At 35.2% G+C, this 25,531-nt stretch overlaps 1 protein-coding gene across 2 annotated transcripts in view; it reads right to left on the bottom strand.

The window, feature by feature from the left end:
• Positions 1–25,531, bottom strand: part of KLHL13 (kelch like family member 13) — a 419,190-nt gene that overhangs the window by 26,357 nt on the left and 367,302 nt on the right. For both annotated transcript variants that reach the window (XM_023758502.1, XM_006082197.2), the window contains one exon: positions 11,266–11,407. In XM_023758502.1, the coding sequence (XP_023614270.1) occupies positions 11,266–11,407 (142 nt within the window). The remainder of the gene's footprint in view (positions 1–11,265; positions 11,408–25,531) is intronic.

The raw sequence follows: 25,531 nt of genomic DNA, 5'->3' as shown, positions 1-25,531 counted from the left end.
GTTTAATCTATAATAATAAAAGCATAATATGCTAATTAGACTGGATGTCCTTCCGGACCTGGGGCTGCGAGGGAACCCAGGTCCCGGGTGCCAGAGGGAAGCCAGTGCCGGCAGCTAGGGGAAGGAAGGCCTACTCTTGCACGAATTTCATGCATTGGGCCTCCAGTATATATATAATTGACCCTTGAACAACATGGGGTTGAACTGCATGGGTCCACTTATACCTGTTTTTTTTTCCAATAAATACTGCAAATGTATTTTATCTTCTTTATGTGTTCCTTAATAACATTTTCTTTTGTAAAGCTTATTTCATTGTAAAATACAGTATATAATACATATAACATGCAAAATACCTGTTAATCAACTATGTTATCGGTAAGGCTTCCAGTCAACAGTAGACTATTAGTAATAAGTTTTTGGAGGCATCAAGTAACATATGGATTTGTGACTGTGCTGGGGAAATAGGGGTGTCAGCACCCTTACCCGTGTTGTTCAAGGATCAACTGTACTTCTAGACGTGTGTGTGTGTGTGTGTGTGTGTGTGTAATCTATCTTTGGCTTGTAAGTATACAGGAATTATTTTTTTAATATTTTTTTTACTGATTTCAGAGAGTAAGGAAGAGGGACAGAGAGGTAGAAACATCAATGATGAGAGAGAATCATTGACTGGCTGCCTCCTGCACGCTGCACACTGGGGATCGAGCCCAAAACCCGGGCATGTGCCCTGACTGGGAATCGAACCATGACCTCTTGGTTCATAGGTCAATGCTCAACCACTGAGCCACACTAGCTGGGCGAAGAATGTGCACTTCTAAAGAATTAATAGCCACTAGCAAGTTAAAGCATATGGTTTATCTTGTGAATTTATTACACGTTGGGTACTGGCTAAAAAGAGAGATGTCAAGATACCAATGAAATGAGACTAAGTACTGAATGCTGCCTTATTTTATTTTATTCATCAAATAATTTTGAATCTTCTTCTCTGAGATATATGTAGATAATATTTTGAAAGGTAATCATGGCTTATTCAGCCTAAAGCAATGATTTATTTTCTTCTGTCAAAAATAAAAAATAAAACTTCTTGGCTCATTCGCAAGCACTCCTGAGTTTCAAACATTCCTACAAATATTTTATACTGGAAATTGAGCATCATGATCTATGTCATTTCTCATTTGGTCCATACTCCATTAAAATTACTTGTTGAGGTATATATTCAATCCTCAAATTCTGAACAGCTCAGCTAAGACACCAGGAGCTTTAACCCTCTGCACAAACTTGATAATTTTGCTTCTCTTTACAAAACCTTTAAAAATAACACACACCTCTAATCTTTCTCAATATATTCTGGAATCCCCCCAAAAAGGAAGCTGAGGCTCCTAGATCACTTTTGGCACATTCTGAGTATCTTCTCTTGTAAACTTAATTTATCTGTCTTTAGCAAACTGTCTACTTTTGTGAGGTTTTGCATTTTTTTTCAGTGCATATAGTTTCCCTTTCTATCTGTTTCACAGCCTTTATTTTCATATGCATAAATAAATAATCTCACTCTCCAATTCCATATTTGCCAATTTTATTCCTGATTATTGCTATCTTTATCCAAATAAGATGTGTCAATTCAGACTTTTTTCAGACAGATTCTAAATATCTTGTTTGCATGTGGTTATCTGGATAGCCTAGCTCTGTCTAAAGAAAAAAAAACTAAAATTGCTTTTACAATATAATTTGTTGTACAGAAGCAGGCAGTCATTTCTCTAAACAACTTTTCTATAGTTAAGTAGTCACTTAACATCGTTGATAGGTTCTGTGACTTAAAGCAAACCAACATATAACAAAACCAATTTTACCACAGGTTAATTGATATAAACAATAATTAAATTTCTATGGCATCTCATCAACATTATAATAAAATCATGTTGAATGAAGCAATGTTATTCCAGGATGCTGTACGCTAATCTTGTAGAGAATGCACACATTAAAAGAAAAGGTGGGAGGGGCCATTCTTCTCCAAAATTTTCATCTGCCCTCTATATAGCAGTCTCCTGTTATCCACAGTTTAGCTTTCCATGGTTTCAGTTATCTGTGGTCAACCACAATCTGAAAATATTAAGTGAAAAATTCCAGAAATAAACAATTCATAAAATTTAAATTGCATGCTGTTCTGAGTAGTGTGATGAAAACGTATGCTACTCTGCTTTGTCCTGCCTGGGAGAGATGTGAATCATCCCTTTTTGTCCAGTATCTCCAGGATGTATATGATCTCCACCCATTAGTCACTAGGAGCCATCTCCATGATCAGATCAGTATCATCAGAGAGAGAAAGGGAGAAAGGGAGGGAGGGAAGAAAGGAGGAGGACAGCCCACATTCACATAACTATTATAGTATATTGTTGTATTTTATTATTGGTTGTTGTTAATCTCTTACTGTGCCTAATTTATAAATTAGACTTTATTATATATATATATATATATATATATATATATATATATATATATATGAAAAAATATAGTATATACTGGGTTCAGTATTATCTGTGATTTCAGGAATCCACCAGAGGCCTTGGAATATATTCCCTTGGGATAAGGTGGAATATTTTATATCGTTCACTCATATATATTTTCACTATATAACTCTATAAAAACTCTTAAAGATACCCTGCACATTTAAAATGTGTTCTTCTATTATAAAATGATTTTTTTCCACCAAATTTTACTGATTCCTCTTGTCAAAATTCTAAAAACATTCCTATTTCCATATGGTAGTCCACTAAACACAAATAGAGTCGCTTTACGCAAAAATGCTTACAATTAGTCTTTTAGAGTGTCTTTAAAATTGTTTCTATTGCTTTAAACTCAATTTCTTTCTGCCCTAATCCTTATCTTAGTTCTCTATTTTTCTATTTCTTCTGGATGTTGGGTTTCATTTATGAGGGTATTGTTGTCTGTTTTCAATTTCTTACGTCTAATGTTTTCCTTTCCCTCTTCTATAGCTCTCCCCATATCTTCTGTTTTGCCTTTTTCTTCACATCTTTTCGAGGAGGGGGGTGGGCGAGCATTTTTAAAAGCTTTAAACTTACCCAGCATACCAAAACTTCAAGTACTATTAAATAGAGGTAGGTATATATGTAATACCCTGAAGGACTGATATTTTAAATAAGTTTGATAAATTTTAAAATGGCCATATTAAAACAGAAGAGGATATATGTTGACATTACACAACCATAATATAGAAATCAGATGAGCTACACATAATTAATACCAAAAATTGGTTGGGTATCAATAACTTTTAAATTAAATATAATGCCATTGTGAAAAAAGCTTGAGAGATACTGGTACTCAGGTATTAAAAAGCAATTTGATAAGCAAATCTTTCCACTAAATTCTGCATTGGAAATAACTTATTAGTATATTCTATCTAGTTTGATCAGTGAAATTTCAAAAAATAAATGGAGTAAAAAGAAAGTGCATCTTGAGAAGAACAATACAAATTATTAATGAAAAATATGTTTTATGAACAAAGGTTAAGAAATTAAAAAAAGAGAATTAAGCAATGTACTTCAATCTTTAAGTAAATGTAATGTATTTTATTAAAACAATACTATCACTATGTTTTTGTAAGATTGCTCTTAATTTATTTATTATCTATAATAATAAAAGCGTAATATGCTAATTAGACCAGACATCCTTCTGGATGTACTTCCAAACGACCTTCCGGATGAAGCCGGGGCTGCGAGGGAAGCCCGGGTCCCGGGTGTCTGCCAGTGGCCGGAGGGAAGCACGGGTCCCGGGTGCCAGAGGGAAGCCGGTGCTGGCAGCTGGGGGAAGGAAGGCCTACTCTTGCATGAATTTCATGCATCGGACCTCTAGTCTAAGATAAATAGATATATCAAATGAATATAGAACTTTATATTAATGTTAATTAAACTCTACTCTCATTATATAACACTTCTTGGAGTTAAAAAAACTAATGGCCTTCTATCATTGCATTATATCACAATATAAGACTTTAAAGACTTCTCTAATCTTGCTCCAACTTAACTGCTCAACCTTATTTTTCATTATGTCCCTAAGTACTCTGACTCATCTTATCAGGTTGTTCTCCAGACTATCTGATTGGTAAAAACCCAGACTTACTCCTTTTCTAGTAACTTTATGCCCTTGTCTTTCATGCAGAATATCTTCCCTCTTCCAAAGCCTAGTTAAAATTTGACCTCCTTTGGGGTATTATGCTAAGAGATATAAGTCAGACAAAGACAAATACCATATGATTTTACTTATATGTAGAATCTGAAAAACAAAATATATGAACAAACAAAACAGAAACAAACTCATAGATAACAGAACAAATTGAAGGTCACCAGATGGCATGGGAGTTGCGGAGATGAGTGAAGGAATTAAAAAGTACAAATTGCCAGTTATAAAAATAGTCATAGGAATGTAAAGTACAGCATAGAAAAAACAGTCAATAATATTGTAATGACTGGTGATGGTGTCAGATGGGAACCATACTTATTGGGGTGACCATTTTGTAAGGTATATAAATGTCTAATCACTATGTTATACATATGAAACTAATATAACATTTTATAACATCTGTAATTGGAAAATAAACTGTTTTTAATTGACCTCCTTTGTAACGCTATCTCTAACCAAAACTCTAGGATAATTAGATACCTGTAGTGGGTCTCAAAAGTTAGCATTTAATTATATCCTATAGATTTCTGTGTCCAGCAAAGATGAAGTTATAGGGACTGGATTTATTTTACCGCTTGAAACAACTTAAAACTAGACAAAATATATGAAAAAAAAGTAAGAATGGATGAAAGAGAAGGGTCTGTGCAAGATGAGAAATGAATTAGATAAGCCCCATGATTGCTTACTGCCTGAACTTTCCAATTACAGGTAGTAGGAGCTCAGGTGAAACCTGGAGTCTTCCCAAGATTAAGAGTCTGGGGAAGTTAAGTCAGCTAGGTTTGTAGGGCAGAATACAAGAGGAGAGATCTGCACAAAGAGTGACAGAAATCTAAAACCAGTTTCCCTCAAGTATTTAGGAGTGTTCTAAGTGCATTTGTCTGAGGAAAGAGACATCTGCAAGAACAAACAAGGCTCACAAAGAGCTGAGAATAGTTCCTATCCAAACCACAAGGGCAGAAACCTTACAATTCCTGGGCTTTAGGTAGAGTACTGAAAAGGATTTGCCTCAGTACTGGGGAAAAGTGTCCTAGAGAAAATGCTACCCTGGTTCTACCTCATAAAGCTTAAAAGTAAATGTCTTAATAGACATTTATTAAGTATTTACCATGTACCCCACCAGTCAATCATAGACATTCGAAAACAACAAATTAGATCCTAGACCTTGGGATCTCACAGATAGGTGATATTAACAGGGACTAAGAGGGAGGAACTGAAGAAGCCACTAACTCTGCCTGGGTCACACAAACTCCAGCTTCAAAAGGCATTGAAAGTAGCTATCAGGGAATGAATCCATGGAAGAGACTGTTTAAAGAAGCCTCACTATGCTGGATTATGCACTGGATAACTATTGTGGGAAGGACATGCAATTAGGCCAAAACTAGAACTCTAATTTTACCACTTACCATTTAAGATGTATCATTATGAGTGAATAGGGATTTACCAAACAGAAAAAGTAAAATATGGGCATTTCAGGGACAGGAAATGGGTGCAAAGACACCGAAGTGTGAAGGAATAATATATGTATAGAAAACAGTGAAAAATCAGAAGTTTTCCAGGCATTTGCCTTTAATATCTGTCCCATTAATTCTACTATGGTAAAGCAGAAGCAAAGACTGTATCACTTAATGGATAATGGATTAGAGATTGGCAAGATTGGAGTTATGGCAGAACAACAAGGACTATAAAATCAAAGCTGCTGAAAGAAAATCTTGTAAGTCATGTGTATGATAAGGTATTTGTACCTAGAATATATAAAGAACTCTTCCAACTGAATAATCTATATATATAAAAGCCAAGCGACAGGAACGATGGAACGACCAGAACGACTGGTAGCTATGACGCATACTGTGGCAGCCAACCAGCCTGATCGGGGCCCCGATAGGCCTCCCCCAACCTCCCACAGCCCCTCCCCCCATCCGGGCCCACCCCTGATCAGCCCCCCCCAACCCCAATCGGGAACAGGGCCGACCAGCCAACCTTCCGTGGCCCCTCCCCCCACCAGCTGATTGGCCCCCATCAGGGTGGGCGGCCGGACCCCACCCATGCAAGAATTCATGCACTGGGCTTCTGGTAGAAAGACAAAGAACCAAACTAAAAACTGGGCAAAGGATCTGAATAGATATTTCTATATCAAAGATGATATAGAAATGGCCATAAACACAAATGAAAAGATGCCTAACATCATTAGCGATCAGGGAAATACAAATCAAAATCACAAGATACTACTTCACATGTATTAGTATGGCTATAATAAAGAAGGCATAATAAGTGTTGGCAAGAAAATGGAAAAGTTGGAACCCTCATACACTGCCAAAGGGAATGTGAAATGGTATAGCCACTTTGAAAAACACTCGGGAAGTTCTCTTTTTTTGAATTAGGCATAGAATAACTATATGAACCACCAATTCCATTCCTAGGTATACATAAAAGATCATTGAAAAAATGTCCACACAGACACTTGTACATGAATGTTCCTAGTAGCATTATTGATAATAGCCTAAATTTGAAATATCCCAAATGTCCATCAATGGATAAATTTTTAAATGTGGTATATCCATACAATGGAATATTATTCAGCCATAAAAAGTACACAAGTATTGATGCATGCTACAATGTGGATGAACATTGAAAGCATTATGCTAAGTAAAAGAAATCAGTCACAAAAGGCCACATACTGTATAATTCCATTTATATGAAATGCTCAGAATAAGCAAATCTATAGAGACAGTGAGTAGATTAATGGTTGCTTAGGGTTGAAGAAGGGGTTTGGGTATAAGTGGGGAGTGATTGTTAACGGATACAGGTTTGTTTTTGAGGGGATGATAATGTTCTACAATGGATTGTGGTGATATCTGAAAAACACTATGAATATATTAAAAACCACTGAATTGGCCCTGGTCAGTGTGATTGGCTTAGTATCAATCCATGCACCAAAATGTTGCCAGTTTGATTCTTGGTCAGGGCACATGCCCAGGTTGCAGTTTTCATCCCCCTGTTGGGTGCATACAGGTGTTTCTCTCTCTCTATCTCCCTTCCCCCCTCTCTCTAAAAAATCAAAGATATTTAAATGTATGTATGTTATAAATAAATAAGTAAAAACCATTAAATTGTACACTTTAAATGGGGGAATACATGCTATATAAATTTTATCTCATAAAGCTGTTACTTTTAAGCAATGAAAGTGCTAGGAAGGGTTTGATTCAATGAAGTACTTACCATAGGATGGGGTAGTAAAAATAAAATGATGACAACCTGGGTAACAGAATGAAGTCAAAGGAGGGAAGTTGTCCATAATACCCACAGCTGGAGTAGTAGGAAAGGAGTGAGGGAAAATGAAATAATCCTTGCTTTTTACCAATTACTACTTAAGCAAACCTTACTTAATCTTCCTTACTTGAGTAAGTCTTTTGCTCTGCTAATTCCATCCTGGATTCTCCTGAGCTTTATTCAAGGTCCAAGCCTATTAGGTATCAAAATTCTTTCCAGGCACTTTCTTTGACAGCTTAGTTTGCTAAAGCCTATTTAATGGAGATGACTAATCTATTAGAGCAGATCAAGCCCACCAGATGGACACTTTATTTGGCAAACCCATCACTTCTGATCAGCTACATTTTCTCTGACACCTTCCCTGTTTGGCTCAGATGGAAGGAAAATAAATCATGCACCTTACTTTCCCATAAATTGTCACATTTAATCCTCATATCTCTTACCCATATTACAGATAAGGACACTGGCCTAAAGAGGATAAATGACTTTCCCAAAGTCACTTAACTAGCTGGTAAGTGGTAAAACTAGGATTCCAGTTATGGCCTAAACACACGTCCTTCCGTCCTTCCAACTACAGTTATGCAGTGGGTAATCCTTCAGAATGAGACTTCTTAAAACAGCCTTTCCCCATGGACCCGTTCCCCTGAAAGCTACTTTCAATGCCTTTTGAAGCTGGAGTTTGTGTGATTGCTAATTTTAAAACAATGATAGCATTTACACATTAAACACTTCTCTAGCTTGTTCCCTTGACAACCACACACCTAAGATTAGATACCAAAAAAAGGTCCCTGTTACTGCTTGTACTTAATAATCTCCATTTTTGAGAACATAATTTTAATAGACTTTTAAAGAGTATACAAAATTTTTCAAAAGCAATATAAATTGGTAGCTCTATGCCACAACAGAAAATATTAATACATTAAAAAATAAGCTTATAAAAGATTGTCTTTACTTAATACAAACTCTCAGGTTATTTTCACATCACTGTGCCTACAATCAGCCTGGACCAACAAAGGCTGAGCTAAAACATGACAGAGCTAAGGGTTCTAAGACACAGCTACACTTGTTTTGTCAACCATTATATATTTTTTAAATTACAAAGGTAATGTGCAAAAATATTTCCATTGTAAAGCAAATTAAACAGTGCAGGGTTATACAGAGCACAAAGTGCAAGACATCATTCTCCAGGTTCTCCATGCTCTTACATTCATGTATATGTATGCATATTGTATATTTTTCTACAAATGGATGGAATTGTACAATATATATTGACCTGTTACTATTTTAACAGCTTTATTGAGATGTAGTTAACATACTGTACCATTTACCCATTAACAGTGTATAATTCAGTGTTTTTTATTATATTCACAGATAATATGTGCAACTATCTTCACAATAAATTGTAGGATATTTTCATCACCTCAGAAAGAAACCCTACACTCTTAAGCTATCACCCTTGTATCCTTGCATTTTCTCCAGCACTACGCAACCACTAGTCCACTTTCTGCCTCTATTGTTTCCCGATTGTGGACATTTCATATAAATGGAATCATATAATATGTGGTATTTTGTGACTAACTTTTTTCATGTAGAATAATGTTTTCAAGGTTGATCCACGTGTAGCATGTATCAGTACTTCATTTCTTTATATAGCTGAATAATATCCCATTGTATGAATATGCCACATCTGTCCTCTTACTTTTTTCATTTGATATAATCTATCCATTCAATACATACAGATCTGTCTCGATCTTTTCAGTGACTGCACATTATTACATAGTTGACGCAACATAATTTAGGTAACCATTTTCCTATGGATGGATAATTAAAGTACTTCCATTGTTTCCCCATTATAACATTATCTTATCTCCATATGATATAAGGGTTTCAGAAAGGGAGATGTCGTATCTCTTAGTGAAAGGCAGATTTAGCCTCTAGAACAGTGATTCTAAAAGTATGTTTCTCAGACCTTCAGTATCATCTGGGAACTTATTAGGAATGTACATTTCTGGACCCCACTCCCCATTTTTGATTCAGAAAACTGGGGGTGGGGAGCAGTTCACACTGTTTTAACAGCCATCCTCCTAGTGATTCTGATATGCACTAAAATTTGAGAACCACTGCTTTAAATCTGTGTCATTACACTGCAGTGGCTTTCATTATTTGGTTTAAAGTACATTTTAAAAATTAGCAGAACCACAAAAATTGTCATTAACACATGCCTATGGTCATGGATAGGGCAGAAGTATAGTGGAGGGGTACACAAGTCAGTCTCTTTGTATTTTCTTTAGAGAAAGTACTTTAATATAACAAAAATTATTTCCTCTCATGCTTCTCCTATCTGCTTGACCCATTATTCTCTCCATCTATAGCAGCCGTGGGCAAACTACCGCCCGCAGGCTGGATCCGGCCCGTTTGAAATGAATAAAACTAAAAAAAAAAAAAGACCGTACCCTTTTATGTAATGATGTTTACTTTGAATTTATATTAGTTCACACAAACACTCCATCCATGCTTTTGTTCCGGCCCTCCGGTCCAGTTTAAGAACCCATTGTGGCCCTCAAGTCAAAAAGTTTGCCCACCCCTGAATTCTATAGCCTTCCAAAACCAACAATTAAACCATTTACATAGACTTAAGATGCCAGGAGATAGGAATTGTTTCCTTCCTGACCCTCACATTTCTGTTGATGATACCCACAGAACAATGAACTCTAAAACCCAGCTCCCATTAGAAACTGAAACATTGGGAAAATGTGATTTCACTGAATCACACAGATGGGAACTAGAAGGAAATTTAAAGATCTCCTTGTCAAGAGTCATATTTTGGAGTTAAGAAAATGAAGCCCAGAGGAATAACAGCACAGCAAGGCCACACAGCAAAGATAAACCTCTTTCCTCACTATGTTATCTATATATTATGCTAATACTATACTTTATACTATATTTTGCTTTATTATAATGGTTCTTGACAAGATATATAGATGAAATTCACCTATTTCTTTTAAAAACACATTTAGAAAGATTTATTTTCCTTATCTTACTAAGCAGAGAACACTAATATAATTTAACTATATCTAGAAGACATTTATGGACATCCTTTATTATATAATTCTCTAACTCAGCAATGCCCACAGAGGTCAGGGAGTATCCACAAGGGTCAGAAGTACTTGGACTCACGAAATCCCTACACTAAATACCTCCATATTATAGTTCTATGTATTCTTTTGACTTTCTTTGTTTTTCTGTCCTTTCCTTTGATGTGAGTTATTACTTCTTACATCTATCAGTGTATTTGCATCCAGCAGTCCTCACATTGCCAATGTGAGTTGAGACATCAAATAAATAAAACCTTAGAACTACGATAAAAGTGACAATAAAATAAGTTGTGCATGAAGAACTAGAACATTTAGTGTAGAGACTCTGTGATATTTATTTTGGCTGCAATATAGTGGAAAGTTAATGTTGCCAGATACAACATTCTCTAATAAAGTGGAATGATAGCAAGACTTCCTTTACACAAACAAAGCAAAGAATGAACTCTGGGGATTTTTTTAACACCAGGAAGGTATGCAGTTTTCCCCTCAAAGTTTCTCCTCTGTTGCTTGTTTGCTTTTTTAAAATTGATAAACCTTATTTTTTTAGAGAAGTTTTTGGTTCACAACAAACTTGAGCAGAAAGTACAGAGAATTTCCATACAACCCCACCCTCAAATGTGCACAACCTTTCCCTCTATTGACATCCCACACCACACAAACCCGAGTGCTTTCTAAAGCCATTAGATACTAGAAAAAGGACAGTTTACAATACCTGTAACACCACAGAACTGTGGGTATTGCTGGTAAAGATGCGAGTTGCTCCTGCCTTGGAAGACTGCAAATGGGATGAGAGGCCCATTTCGCTGCTTCCAAGGGACAATTTCATGTGTTGGTCTTCCTCTTCCACGAGAGATCTAAGAATTTGTTTAAATCAGAAAGAGAGGCAAATTAAAAGTTGTCATATAATTGACAGTAATGATATTATTTCAAGAAATAATCTAGTACTAATCATCTGTCTATGGAATATACTGAATTTTGTTTCAATATATCTTAAAAGGCTCACAGCACTCTAACATTATAGAAGAAAAACATATTTTTTCTTGCAAAACGCTTCCCAAGGTCAGTAAAGATAAATGAGACCTGATAAAACAACCTACAAGCTGGTTCAAAACTATAATCACAGAGGGTTTCATTTTTTTAGTGTCAGAATAATTGCTTTTGGTATTTATTTCACTGTATAGGTAGCAATACAATCAAATTATGCTATGCACAGTTAAAATAAATTTGGAATGCCTACTTTTAGAAAGATAAAAAAAATCTCTCATTTATTTAATAGTCACTATGCATTAGGCACTTGCCAAGAAATTTACACACATGATCCTTAAAAATATCATTAAAAATATCCATTGCAATAGGTACTCTGATTGTCCTTTTTATTAAGTATAGGACAAATGAGCTACAAAAGGGTTAAAAAACAATTGGCCTAAGGTCACAAAAATTTTTAAGTGGTTGTGATAGGATTTGAATGTATGTCTAGTCTTTTTCTAAACTCCAACAGCCCCATTAATAAAAGGCAAAGATTAACTGTGATACATTACAACATTATTTCCTCTTCTGTTGTTAGTTACAGTTCTAATCAACCCAAAAGGAACAAAAATTTTTGCATGTTAAAATATTTTGTTTTCTAGCAATATCTCTTACATCATTTGGGGATTATTTAGATAAATAGCTACAGTGTAGTGGCATTTCTATTTTTTCAAAGAAAGAAATAATAAAAATAATAAATACAAGTTATATCCACGTATATTATAAGAGTATTTTTTAGGGGCGATAAAAAAGATTTTTAAAAAGATTGGAGAACAGCCCTAACAGGTTTGGCTCAGTGGATAGAGCGTTGGCCTGCGGACTCAAGGGTCCCAGGTTCGAATCTGGTCAAGGGCATGTACCTTGGCTTCAGGCACATCCCCAGTGGGGAGTGTGCAGGAGGCAGCTGATCGATGTTTCTAACTCTCTATCCCTCTCCCTTCCTCTCTGTAAAAAATCAATAAAATATATTTTTAAAAAAGATTGGAGAACAGTAGTCAACAGAGAATATATCAAAATATTTCATAGTTACCTCAGCTAGGTTACACTAAAAACAATCATCATGGTACAACCTTTCATTATTCCTTAGACCAGGCTGGCTTGTATTTCCTTAGGTATACATTGCTAAAATTGTCTCTGAATCAGCTGCCTAAAGAGCAGGGAGCTCATGGCTCTGAATGGGTCTGTGCATTCATAATGTAGACTGCTAAAACTGACATCAGAAATCACGAAGGAAGAATGGATTTTCAAGTGCTAGAACTCTGTAATTTTCCCACTTATCTGTAACTGCTTAAATGATGAATTATTTGTTTTACTAATTCCAGCCTATCCAATATCATAAAGATTTCACTTTTTTCCCTATCATATCTATAATCTAAGTTGATCAGTTTTAACAAAAAAGTTTTAAGACTCTACTGGACTTTTAATAAAGATCCTGCTTTTTAAATTCTGACACCAACCAGCAATAATTAGCAAAACTTCTGGCCTTGAGGGTGACATCAATTTTCCTTAATGATATTAGAGCCACAGTATAATAAAAATGAATTAATAATATAGGACCATGTTTTATTCAACTCTCATGGATATTTAATAAAGAGAATAATTTAAATAAAAACTTAACAAGCATTAAAGAAAATGAATATAGCTTTGCTCAAGTTTCAGAAATAGGTTTAAAAGAATTAAAGTATATACATGATATATACTATACACACACTCATACACACTTTTAAGAGCTTTTGCAAAAGACATTTAACATTACAGAATCAACTGGAAAAATGGGTAATAGACAGATGGTGAGTGGTATCCCTAACCAGAAAGTTTCCATTCAACCAGAATTATTTTAATGGGATATTCAAGCAGAATGTCTTATTATTTTCTGTATTCCCTGCACAGAACCTGGCACACGAGAAGTTTAATATATGTCATTTGAATGAATGCAGAATTTCATTTCTGTGGATCATTCCAAAGACATCTCCTTATCTTGCAGTGCTTTAAATGACTATCAATTATCATTTTTATAAAACCATAGATATAACTGGGACAGAAGTACAGCTAAAACCACATTGCCTTCGGTTGATCTCTTACCCCCCCCCCCCGAAGGACTTGTATGCATGCATATAAGCATAACCAATGGACATAAGACACTGGGGGGTAGGGGAGGCCAGGGGATTGTCAAGGGCGGGGAAAAAAAGGACACATATGTAATACCCTTTGTAATACTTTAAGCAATAAAAAAAAAGTAAAAAAAAAAAACCACATTGCCCCTATGACATATTCTGAAAATTGCTTTTAAAAAATAAACTACAGATAACAATTGTTTACTTGCCATTTATTTCTTGTTCTTAAAACTGAAAAGCAGAATATAAAGATGCAGCCCTTTCTTGGCAAGATAATACCACTAGCTTTCTAATTAATTACTTCAAAAGCTGAAGAAGCCTTCAATAAATCACCTTCTTCATGACTTTTTATCAACATTGTTTGACTTTTTAACATTCAGAATACTTCATATTATTTCTGCATCAGTAACAGTACATGCCATTTCAACCTTCTCAGCAGATTCAATATTCTCTTCTCTCTTTTTCATTAAGTTTACTGGATGTGAAGAGCACTGGTCTTCAACACTGCAAGCATGTGAAATCTCTCTACAACCCCCCAGGTCACAATTCTATCAATCTATCCTTAGAGGAATTATTAGCTGAGTAATTACAAAAACAAATAACATTTTAAATCATTTTTTTCAAGTCATATGGTTAAAAGCAATATAAAGATCAATGGTTCTCAATAGGGGAAAGGGGACCAAGAGGATGTTTGCCTCCTCTCCCCCATGCCTGGCAATGTCTAGAGACATTTTTCATTGGTACAAGGGGGAGGGTTTGTGTGCTACTGTCTGATGGGATGCTGCTAAACATCTCCACATCAAACATATCAAATGTGCCAAGGTTGGGAAACCCTGATACAGAGGGGTTAAGATCCTCAGGAAAATTTTTCTAAAGCAATTACATGTTCTAAATAACTTCCCAGCCAAGAGTTGAATCCACGACGTAATGCTGGCAGTAAAAGACACAGTAGGATTATTAATTGCAACTCTTCCAAGACTACCTAACAATAAAATACCTCTGTTCTTTCTTGGCAAGACAATATGGCTGGCTTTCATATTATTAATTAATGGCCTGTCAATTTGAAAAGTCAAGTGTTTACAGTAGATAAGTAGATAATGGCTTTGAAGTTTATAAGAATTATGCAGGAAAGCTTTTGTTCTATATAAACTCATGTAAGAATAATAATTTAATTCTGCTTAAAACAATTATTTGGATCCACTTTTACATGCTAATTTAGAATCAAGCAAATCCTGCCCAAATAATTCCATCAACATTATAAAATTAATCACAGGAGAGATTGTGTTCATCAATTTTCTTTCTAAAAATTAAATCTTTTTCCTACAACATCTGTATATTGCCACCAGGTCAAACCCACCCATCACACCAAGACTGAACACATCTTATTTTCTAAATAATGACCAACCACAGAGTGCAAAAGCAATCTTTCACAAAGTATACATGAATCAGTGAACTGTGCTTGCTCAAAAAGAACAATTGCTTTTTCGAAGACACTGTCTGATCGTTTTACTGAAAGCATTGCAAAGGTGGTCAAACTGAACATACACATACTATGGCATTTCTTTGTACTGCTATTTGAAGACAAAAGAAATAGAAAGTCTAAGCAATTGACATGTGTTAATAGGGTGATGCTAACATTGTAATCTTACCTCAAACATTTCCATATTTTAAAAATTACTCCCAAGGGAAACATGTAAATGATATGAGCAAAAAAATCATAAAGATAAAAGTACAAATGGTTAACAGAAAAATGTTCAACCTCATTAGTATTCTAGAATATGCAAATTAAAGCAAAGATTCCCTCTTTGAACATGTAAAGTTATCAAAAAATAAGAGTGGAAGATATACTCTCAACATTGCTAGTACAAACATGTATGAAGCCCATGCTGTCTGTATGGTTCTGCTCACCCAAATGGATTTTTTAATGGAAATTTCAAAACCATCAAATGTACAATCATTTTCCTTTTATAGTGAACACCATGACAATAGAGGATTGTGTATTATGTGTACAACCTGGTAGGTGGGCTGCAGCAAAAGTTCTCTGTCAACCTGGTTCAAATATGTTTTCTACAATGAATAGTTCTGTAAAGGTAATAGTTTGTCAGGCATTCTATAAAGAATTGTAAACACGTAGCATTCACTACAGCAATCATGTTTGGTGGCATGCTATTTGGAGAAGGGAAGAGTATCACACAATTGCATCATTTGGCCTCAAAGCCTCAAATCCAATAGTCATCAATCTACATACCAAAAAAATATTACTCCTATAAAATCCACTGAAATGAGTACTTTTGTGTTTAAAAAATAAGGTATCAACTTCATAGGTCATAAACTGCGTACTTCAAATTCTTGGTTTCTATCATTTCAAGCACCAGTTTAATGCTATACAGAAAGGCAGGTGAGGTCACATTTCATTATCAATAAAAAGAGGACATTTTAGTGCTTTTTAAAATTATTAGCATGAAAACACATGAAACGCTTGCCTTTTCTTGGTAGAGAAGTTATATGTGTATGCATGCTCTGGTATGTTAACTTCTTACACCAAATGAAGAGCAGCACATTAACAGTGCCGTGAATAAAATATGCTAGTAGGAGCTGTGTACACTCAGAAAAAAAAATACAGATTAAGCTTATCAAAGTAGTTGTCAAGTTATTTTCTTTACTTTCCTGTTTTTATGTTAATTTCTGAAGGGGAAAATAAATTAATCAGAAAAGCTAAGAAGGTAAAAGTATATGAACAACACCTTTAACTTTTCTCTAGTTAGTTCACAATTAGTTTCATAGCACGTATTTTTGCTTGCAACCATTACATTACAAAGTGGTTAAACCTAACAATGCACTCTAATAACATAATTCCACTGTAACAAAAGAATAGGAGTTTGAGTTAGTGTCAAAAGTATTATACAAATATTGTTATTGCCCAGAGTAGCAATGTTATCATAAGTGAAAGTCAGTACCAGTGGGTTGGTATACAAGAACAGCAACACTAACAAAAAAAAAAAACACACAACAGAATTAAAAATAAAAGCCATGAATGGTATACAACAAATGGTGTATAACAAATCTGGTTGGTTAATCAAGGCCTTGACTCATGTTTTCCACCACCCTTCCCCCAGAAAAACAAAGTACATATTTCTCACACTCACAATTTAAAAAGAAAATCAAGAAAAAGGTTTTCTTCAAAGAAGAACTCCCCCTCCATTTGGTTTTCTGCTCTGAAACAGAGAAGTGTCTACTAGCAGCAGCATTTGCGAAATGAAACATTTCTTGCGATAAAGTTGCATGGCAGGTGGAGGAGACATTTAGCCACCTGTTCTCATACTCATTTGAATTTGAGTGCTAAATCTGTCAAGGTATTTCTTTCCATTCTTGAGAAATAATTTAAAAACTTAAGATGGTAAAAATAATTTTCCATTGATTTTTTTCTATAGATTTAAATTATGCATACTATATTGAATTCTAAAGGTATTAATAACCTTCCTACATTACAACATTTAGAATCTGAACTCTCCTTTACACGCCTCCCAAACAAAAACTGAATTATATTCTCCCTCTCTCTAAACTAACTTCCCATTAAGAAAAAAATAGGGAAAGATTTTAAAAATCAGAAAGGAAATTTCCAACTCATGAAATTAATATGTATAAAATAAGTTTGGTGTTTTCATTAAAAGAAAGACACAACAAAGTTAAAACTTAAAATACTGAAAGATATGTCCTAACTAAAATGTCATTTACAGTATCATTGCACAAGGAAATTATAAATATCACAGCAAGTTCTCTTCATAAGACATAAATTAATTGCTGTTTAAGAAACTGTGGAGAATATATCTCCTTAATGAGGTGCTTGCCTGAAAGGAACTAAGAAAGATAAAGATTTGGTTACTTATTTGTATTTTTTAATGACTTAAATAGAGTTGTCCCTCAGTATCTGCAGGAGATTGGTTCCAGAACACTCCCCCCCACCCAGATACCATAATCCATAGATGTTTAAGTACCTTATATAAAATGGGGTAGAACAATGCATACAGTCAGCCCCCCCCCCCAAATCTCAGATTCCCAACCTCTAATCGAAAATATGGATTTAGCCCTGACTGGTTTGGCTCAGTGGATAGAGCATCAGCCTGAGGACTCAAGGGTCCCAGGTTAGATTCCAGTCAAGGGCATGTACCTTGGTTGCGGGCACATCCCCAGTAGGGGGGTGTGCAGGAGGCAGCTGATCGATGTTTCTCTCTCATCGATGTTTCTAACTCTCTATTCCCCTCCCTTCCTCTCTGTAAAAAATCAATAAAAATATTTTTTTAATATGGATTTAGACTGAAAATATAGTTCATTGAACCCGAGGATGAAAAACCTGGGGTAACAGAGAGCCAACTGTATATTATTGTCCACTTACATTGAATTCACTAATGGAAGTCTTTAGCATACATGATATAAAATAGCTGCTAATCTTTCCAATGCTTTCTTTTCTGCTGCAGAAGTACCAGAGCCCACAAAAAAAAGAAAAAAAAGTTCAAATGATTTTCCAAAGTAAAGAAGCTTCCTTAAATGCATATGCCTGACATATTTAAAATAAAATTACATTAATAAATAGCTGATGTCAGTTTTAACACAGGAATAAGATCGTTTACCCAGCACCTGCTGTGTGCTAGGCATTTTGCCAGACACATTCTCTGTACTACTTAATCCTCATAACAATCCCATTTTAAAGACAGGAAACTGAAGAGAGTTTAAGGCCTCACCATGAGTCTGGTAACTATGATTTGAACTCCAGTCTGATTCCAGAGCTCACATTGTTCCCATTACAACAAGCCTAAAAATGAAAAATAGCAGAGTAGAGACCATAAAGCAAATGACATTTCAATGCCTAATTTATAAATACGAGTTGGATCTCAGAGAGACACATTCTGTTATAGACAAGTCATTTACTGGTTGAATCAATTCAGTTTAAAATCAGCCATTTTTACTACTACTTCCATAAAAACAATACCAGTGCTAAAAGTCTCATATTCTCCCAATGCTTATGGGGTAAGGGGACAGCATATCTTAGGATGTAGCTCAGGTCAAATTTAAGGAGAACTTTACATTACTGATATCAAAATTTAAAAGAACAGATTTTGAATTCCAAAGTCACCCATCACAATCACAGAAATAGCACTATGACATAGATGAGGAAATGGAGCTAAACAAATGGAATGACAAATGATATTCCATTAGATAACTATAACAGGATGAAAGTTAATTATCCAAACCATAAAGCATTTGCACTGAATATCTCAAACCTGTTCAAGAAAGCCTTTAAAATTAATGTTTGTTCCCTCTATCTGCCATATTTCAAAACTTTTGTCTTCCTTCATCTTTTAAAATCCATACACCAATTAAAGTACATCAAGTCTCATCTAGACCGGAAAATTCTTCTGTTTAGAAGCTTGGTTTATATCCTATTTCTTATTCTTCACATTTCTGATAATATTTTGATGAAAAAATAGATAGATAATAGATAGATAGACAGATAGATACCTGAAGTAGAAATAAAAGAGTATCCAAAATAATAAATTTCTAAATTCTGATTCCACACCTACTATATAAAAAATCTAAGTTAAAGCTCCCTAACTTTCAGAAGCTGTATATGGTGAGCATATGCAAGTGGTAGTGGTGGGAGGGAGATGCAATATGTACTTGTAATTTGGGGAAAACAGACTGTGTTCCCATCACTGTTACTAGCCCCCTGCCCAGTGCACAGAGGAAACAATTATAATCTTCTGACTGCATATTAGTTCTCTGGAAGGATGATCCACCCTTCAGCAAGCACCAGCCTTTCCCGTTGAAAAGTTTAATAATTCCTAAGACAGGGAACATGCCTTCTTATTCTTCAACCCCCAAATGAAGAAACTGGAATGGGAGTTCCAACACCCAGGCCAACTTTCTTTAAAGGAGCTTTTTGCTCCCAGAGGATTTGTTAACCAAGGTGTCATTTTACTTCTATTACCCTTAGCTCACCAACTTTGAAATTTGACTATTGTGCTATGGTGCATTTCAATAGAAAAGCATGTTAAAGAATTCTTGTATCACCTACCTAAAATTTCAGTTCATTAAATATTCAAACCTCCAAGTTATCTAATTTGAGTTTATTATAAAGCCAGATTCCATAAACTCAAAACCAATTAGAAATCACTGAGACAAATCTCTTTGGGAACAGGAGAATCATTAATCAAGAGGTAAAAATCCTATCCTTTTCTGTCTTAGAAACTTAGAAAAATTTCCCAGTTATAGTCAACTTCACAAAGTCAATAATTCATGACCAGGTCTTAGGGGAATGTTTATTTCTTTTTAAAAAGGAAACAAGAAAACATAGGGTAAGACTTTCAAATTACAAAGTAATAGTCAATTGCATTCCATGTTTTAAGAATTATAACTGGCAGCTCTAAGAACCCCACTGATTCTATATCTTCGAAGCCTCTAATAAATATGATAAATCTCAACCTTGATTTTGCAATGACCTAGAGGCATATCTGAGTAGTTCAATGAATGTGGTAAGAATTTCAGTATCAAATCAATCATGTTTTAATAGAATGTTTAATATGATTTAATCAAATCAATATTTTAATATGATGACCAGTATTTTTAAGACAGGAGAAGGTAATACAAAAAGAAAAATCAGAAGATAGATTATTAACCCAATGAGTCTGGGAATCACACTTAGGATAGTTCTATCAAGCTAATCTCACTTATGGAGCTTATAGAAGCAAACAGTCTAACTCAAGCAAAAATTCCCATATTAAATTATTTTCCATTTTGTACATAACTATCTGCCTCACCATTAAGGTTTTTTACATTAAACTTTGTTTAAGCCTTTAAGTTATTCTTCTTGTACTATCTACACTAATAAAAGAGAAACATGCAAATTGGTGTCACTCCACTACACCCACCAGCCAAACAGGATGAGTATGCAAATTACGCTGCTGTCAAAAGGAAGGAACTCCTACCATTTCCAACAGCATGGATGGAACTGGAGAGCATTATGCTAAGTGAAATAAGTCAGTCAAAGATAAATATCACATGCTCTCACTCAATTGTGGATTATAATGAACAACATAAACCGATGAACAAAAATAGATGTAGAGACAGAGAAGCATCAATCAGATGCTCAAAACTCAGAGGGAAGGTAGGGGAGGGAGGGTTAGGGGGAGAGATCAACCAAAGGACTTGCATGCATGCATATAAGCATAAGCGATCATTGTGGACAACAGGGGGTGAGGGTGAGGGCGAGGGCAGGATTGGGGGGATGAGAGGATATTGAGGGGATAAGGACACATTTGTAATATCTTAATCAATAAAGGGAAAATAAATTTTTTTAAAAAGAGAGTGAAACATGCAAATTGGTGTCACTCCACTATACCCACCAGCCAATCAGGATGAGTATGCAAATTAACCCAACAAAGATGGTGGTTAATTTGCATATGCAGGCGCGGAGCGAAGACTGAAGGCTCCAGCCCCAGCGAAGACTGAAGACTGAAGACAACTGAAGACTGAAGAGGCTTGGCTTCTCCACTGCAGCCGAAACGAAGGCCTGGGTCCTGGGTGCCGGAGGAAAACTGGTGCCGGCAACCAGGGAAAGGAAGGCCTATTGCATGAGTCTCTTCATGCAACAGGCCTCTAGTGCTTACCATAAAGAAACATAACCATTGTTGATCCTAAGTTCTCAGGTTGTTAGGAGATAGACAAAATCTATAGTCACCTACAGCCCACTCACCTATCTACACATTCAAGTATCATATTCTAAGAGTATAAATTCAGTCTTTAACCCCATAAATGACTTCTGATTTTTCTCCTAAAAGTCCATCAGGCTCCATCACATTATTACACTACTAGAAAAGTATTTTAACTAAGATCACTATAATGTCCAGCTCTATATCACAACACAATTCCATGATCTAGCTACAGACAGCTCTGGTAATGTAACAAAAATTTCTCTACAAAAATAATTTTATGAGTCTTTGTCCATTGTTCAGTAACACTAAGGAAGGAATCCTGGGCAAATGTTTTGTGTATCATGACTATATTTGCTTATCCAAAATATTAAATATTCTTAATAAAATTGGTAATTATTTCCTGAAAGGTAGACTTTTTTTGAGGGGGTAGATGCAAATTATAATTCTTTGGGGAATTTGCTATTTGGGTAAAGTGTTTCTTTTTAGGAACATTGAACTCTCTGGTTTAAAGAGTATGTATGTGTGTATACTTGTGTGGAACTCAACAAAGGTAGGAGCAGATCATATCATTTAAACAATATGGCACCGTAGGCATCAAGCATTCACACTTCTCGGTCATTTAAATGAGAATCTTGCCCTGACCAGCGTGGCTCAATTGGTTGAGCATCATCTCATGTACCAAAAGGTTGCTGGTTTGATTCCCTATCAGGGACATGCCCAGGTTGCAGGCTACATCCCCAATAGGGGTGTGCAGGAGGCAGCCGATTAATGTTTTGCTCAGACATCGATGTCTGTTTCTCTCTCTCCCTTCCTCTGTCTGTAAATAATCAATAAAAAATCTTTTAAAAAATTGGAATTTAAGTAGAAGGTAATTGGGTCATTTTCAGACTGTATGTGTTTTTGAAGAAGCTATGAATAGTGAAGTAGTAAGGAAGTACTAACTTGATCTGTTTGAGGAGAAAGGTATATTAAACAAGAAAGAGAGAAGCAGTACTTTCCTTCCTTCCACACGGTCATTAAAAACCAATTTATAATTTCTGGCCTTCAGTGTGCAAGTGAGAAGGAGACTGGGAAGCATCACCACATATGTAAGGATAGCAAAGAGTCAAAGTTTTAAACATTTGTCCATCTAGTTGTAAAATGCTACTCTAAATGGTACTACCCTCACCCCACCTACAACAGCTATTTCTTAAAGCAATAAGTCATATCCAAATCTCCAAAATCAAATCTTTTCATAGATCACACTTTAATGAGAAAATTGATTTATTTAAAGGTACTCTCAATGGAAATTAATTCAATGACATAGTTCTTGATCATTTCTGGGAGCTTGGTCAGTCAGAATAAAGTTCAGGCATCTCAAATGTATCCAGATGTCATGCATTCAAGAGAGATATAGCTAGGATATTTTGGACTCTAAAAGAAAATTGTTATCATCAAAATACTTCAGTCACCTCTGACTCTTGCTTCTTCACCATGTTCCATGTCCAAGCGACTGTTAAAGTACTACTGACTATCTCTCTTCCATGCTCCTGTCTTTCACAGCCTCTCCACTCTCACTGACCTTACAACTTCTGGTATCTACTACTTCTCATTTGGATTTTGTCATTAATATAAATTACATATTTTTATAGTATAGCTTCTTAACAAACTGTCATTGTATTTATAACTCTGAAAGTCACTTCCTTGCTCAAAGGATTCAATGACTCCTCACTACTTGCTGAATAAATACCTAATGCCACACTCTTCAATTCAAGGTTTCTTGGACTATCCCTCCTTAACTAATCACACATTCCAGCAAATAATTCAAAATAAATATATATTTAGTGATTAAAGAATAAAAATATCAATAGAATATGTCATTTTCATACTTATTAACATCTATGCCTTTTTTCTATTGCTCACCAAGTAATATAAACACCATTTTATTTAAATATTATGATAGAAGGAAAATTTACTGAATTTAAATGGAATAAATGCTAAACATTTGCAATTGGGTTGAAGCCCTTTTAAGTATAAAAATTCAGAAGATAAGTAAACATGAATGATTTTTCATTACTAATTTTAAATTTATTTTCCTAAACACTAGGTCAGATTTCCTTTTTCCTAGTCAGTCTATTCCTTTTTTCAAACCATATGCACAAAACATGTTATCATTTAAGTGCAAACACATTTGCTTTAAAACATAAATTTATCCAATTTGCTCCATTATGGTAAAAGACATGTAAAAATAAGTTAAAAAAACTCTTAACTTTAAGAGTAGTTGCTGTCTTGGAACATATTTTAATCTTATTTTCTTTATCAAATTATAATTTGATGAACCATGACTAAAGTATTCTGGTCACTGGTAAATTGTTTCTGCTAAAACTACTTTCAGTCTGTAACCGCATAGTGGTATTTATCAGCAAGCAAGGAACAGAATCAGGGTTTTGGATTAGTTTTCATAGCAAAGATAGCTGTAACTTGCTCTCTAACAAGACTGGTACATATTAGATTACTGCATATATCAAATGAAGAAATTCGACACTCAAGTGAAGTGATTTGCACAGGGCTACACACCTCAAAACTACACTTCCTAAATTCATGCATCAACTCAGCATTTATTGAGGACCTACTATGTTCCAGGCATCTCACAAAGAGATAGGTAAACAAAGAGCAGGTGGGATACTTGCTTGCAAAAAAATCACAATAAAAGAAACAAACACTTTCCAAAGGACTAAATGATATATAAATAACAATAAATTATCAACATTGTCTACTAACAAATACCATGTTGTATAACTTATATAAACCATAGTAACAAAACTAACTGAGAACTTTGCTCCTTAATACAGAAGTGTATGAGTTCATATTTGGCATATACACCAAATGAAAAGATAAATAACATTATCTTTCCTTACTATTATTTTATTTTAAAGGATTATTCATCCCAGAACAGGCTATTTACAAGGTTGAATCAGCAATCAAACAACATCCACTATTCAAAATTATAATCTGCAATTATCCTATATAATAAAAGCCTAATTTGCTAAGTGTCCGACCTTTTGACCATTCGACCAGTCACTATGACATGCACTGACTACTAGGGGGCAGGCGCTCCGACTGGTAGGTTAGCTTGCTGCTGGGGTCCAGACAATCAGGACTGGGTGATATGGACCGGACGTACCCTGGAGCCCTCCCATGGCCCCTCCCCGGCCCCAATCGTGCACTGGTGGGGTACCTTGGCCTGGCCTGCATCCTCTCACAATCCGGGGCCCCTTGGGGAATGTTGGAGAGCCAGTTTCAGCCCAATCCCCACAGGCCAGGCCATGGGACCCCACCAGTGCAGGAATCCATGCACCAAGCCTCTAGTAATAATGTAAAAGAAAGCCAGAACTTATGATGATGCAATGGTACATCTCATCATTTGAGAAAAAGGCAGTTTCTAACTGCATCTATCTATGTATTTCAGCAATCTGTCTATGGAAAATATTCTAATGAGCCAGGTCTTGAGTCTACTTAAGATCAAAATTTTGGTTGCAGTTCCACAAATTTTTCTTTATCTGTGAATCATTTAGAAATAACTACATACACACAATCCTTGTAGGAAAGTGTTCATAATGAATGAAAATCATTTCAATTTGGTGATGCTAAGGGATTGGATGATCTATTCACAACTAAGAACATCCAATATACTTTTCAAAATTATATTTCAAATATTGGGGGTCCACCTCAATGAAAGCTAGATCAAACTGAGTTCATTAAAAACATGGCTCACTGTAGGACAAGAGAAAGGTTGTAATGTAATCACATGTATAAAGAGAAATCTAGCTGATGTTTTTTAATAAATTGTCTTTTAAAAAACTTTATTGCTACATAAGCCCCTATTCTCCCCCCATTGACTTCTTCTAACCCACCTCTACCCCCCACTCCAGGCTTTCACCGCCCTATTTTCTGTGTCCAGGGGTTATGCATATACATATACTTATACAAGTTCTTTGGTTGATCTCTTCTCACTCAGTAAATTGGTCTTAATCATTAATTTGTAATACAGTGGAATGGGAAAAATAATAATTACTTACAAACATACAGATGGAGGAAAAATCATCCGACATAAATATCACATTTTTTTTCAAGGTACAATGGTATGACA

This window comes from Myotis lucifugus, unplaced genomic scaffold, assembly GCF_000147115.1.
Source record: "Myotis lucifugus unplaced genomic scaffold, Myoluc2.0 scaffold_2, whole genome shotgun sequence".
In the NCBI taxonomy this organism is placed as follows: Eukaryota; Metazoa; Chordata; class Mammalia; order Chiroptera; family Vespertilionidae; genus Myotis; species Myotis lucifugus.
The sequence above is the reverse complement of the archived record's forward strand: the minus strand, read 5'-3'. Positions and strand labels throughout refer to the sequence as shown.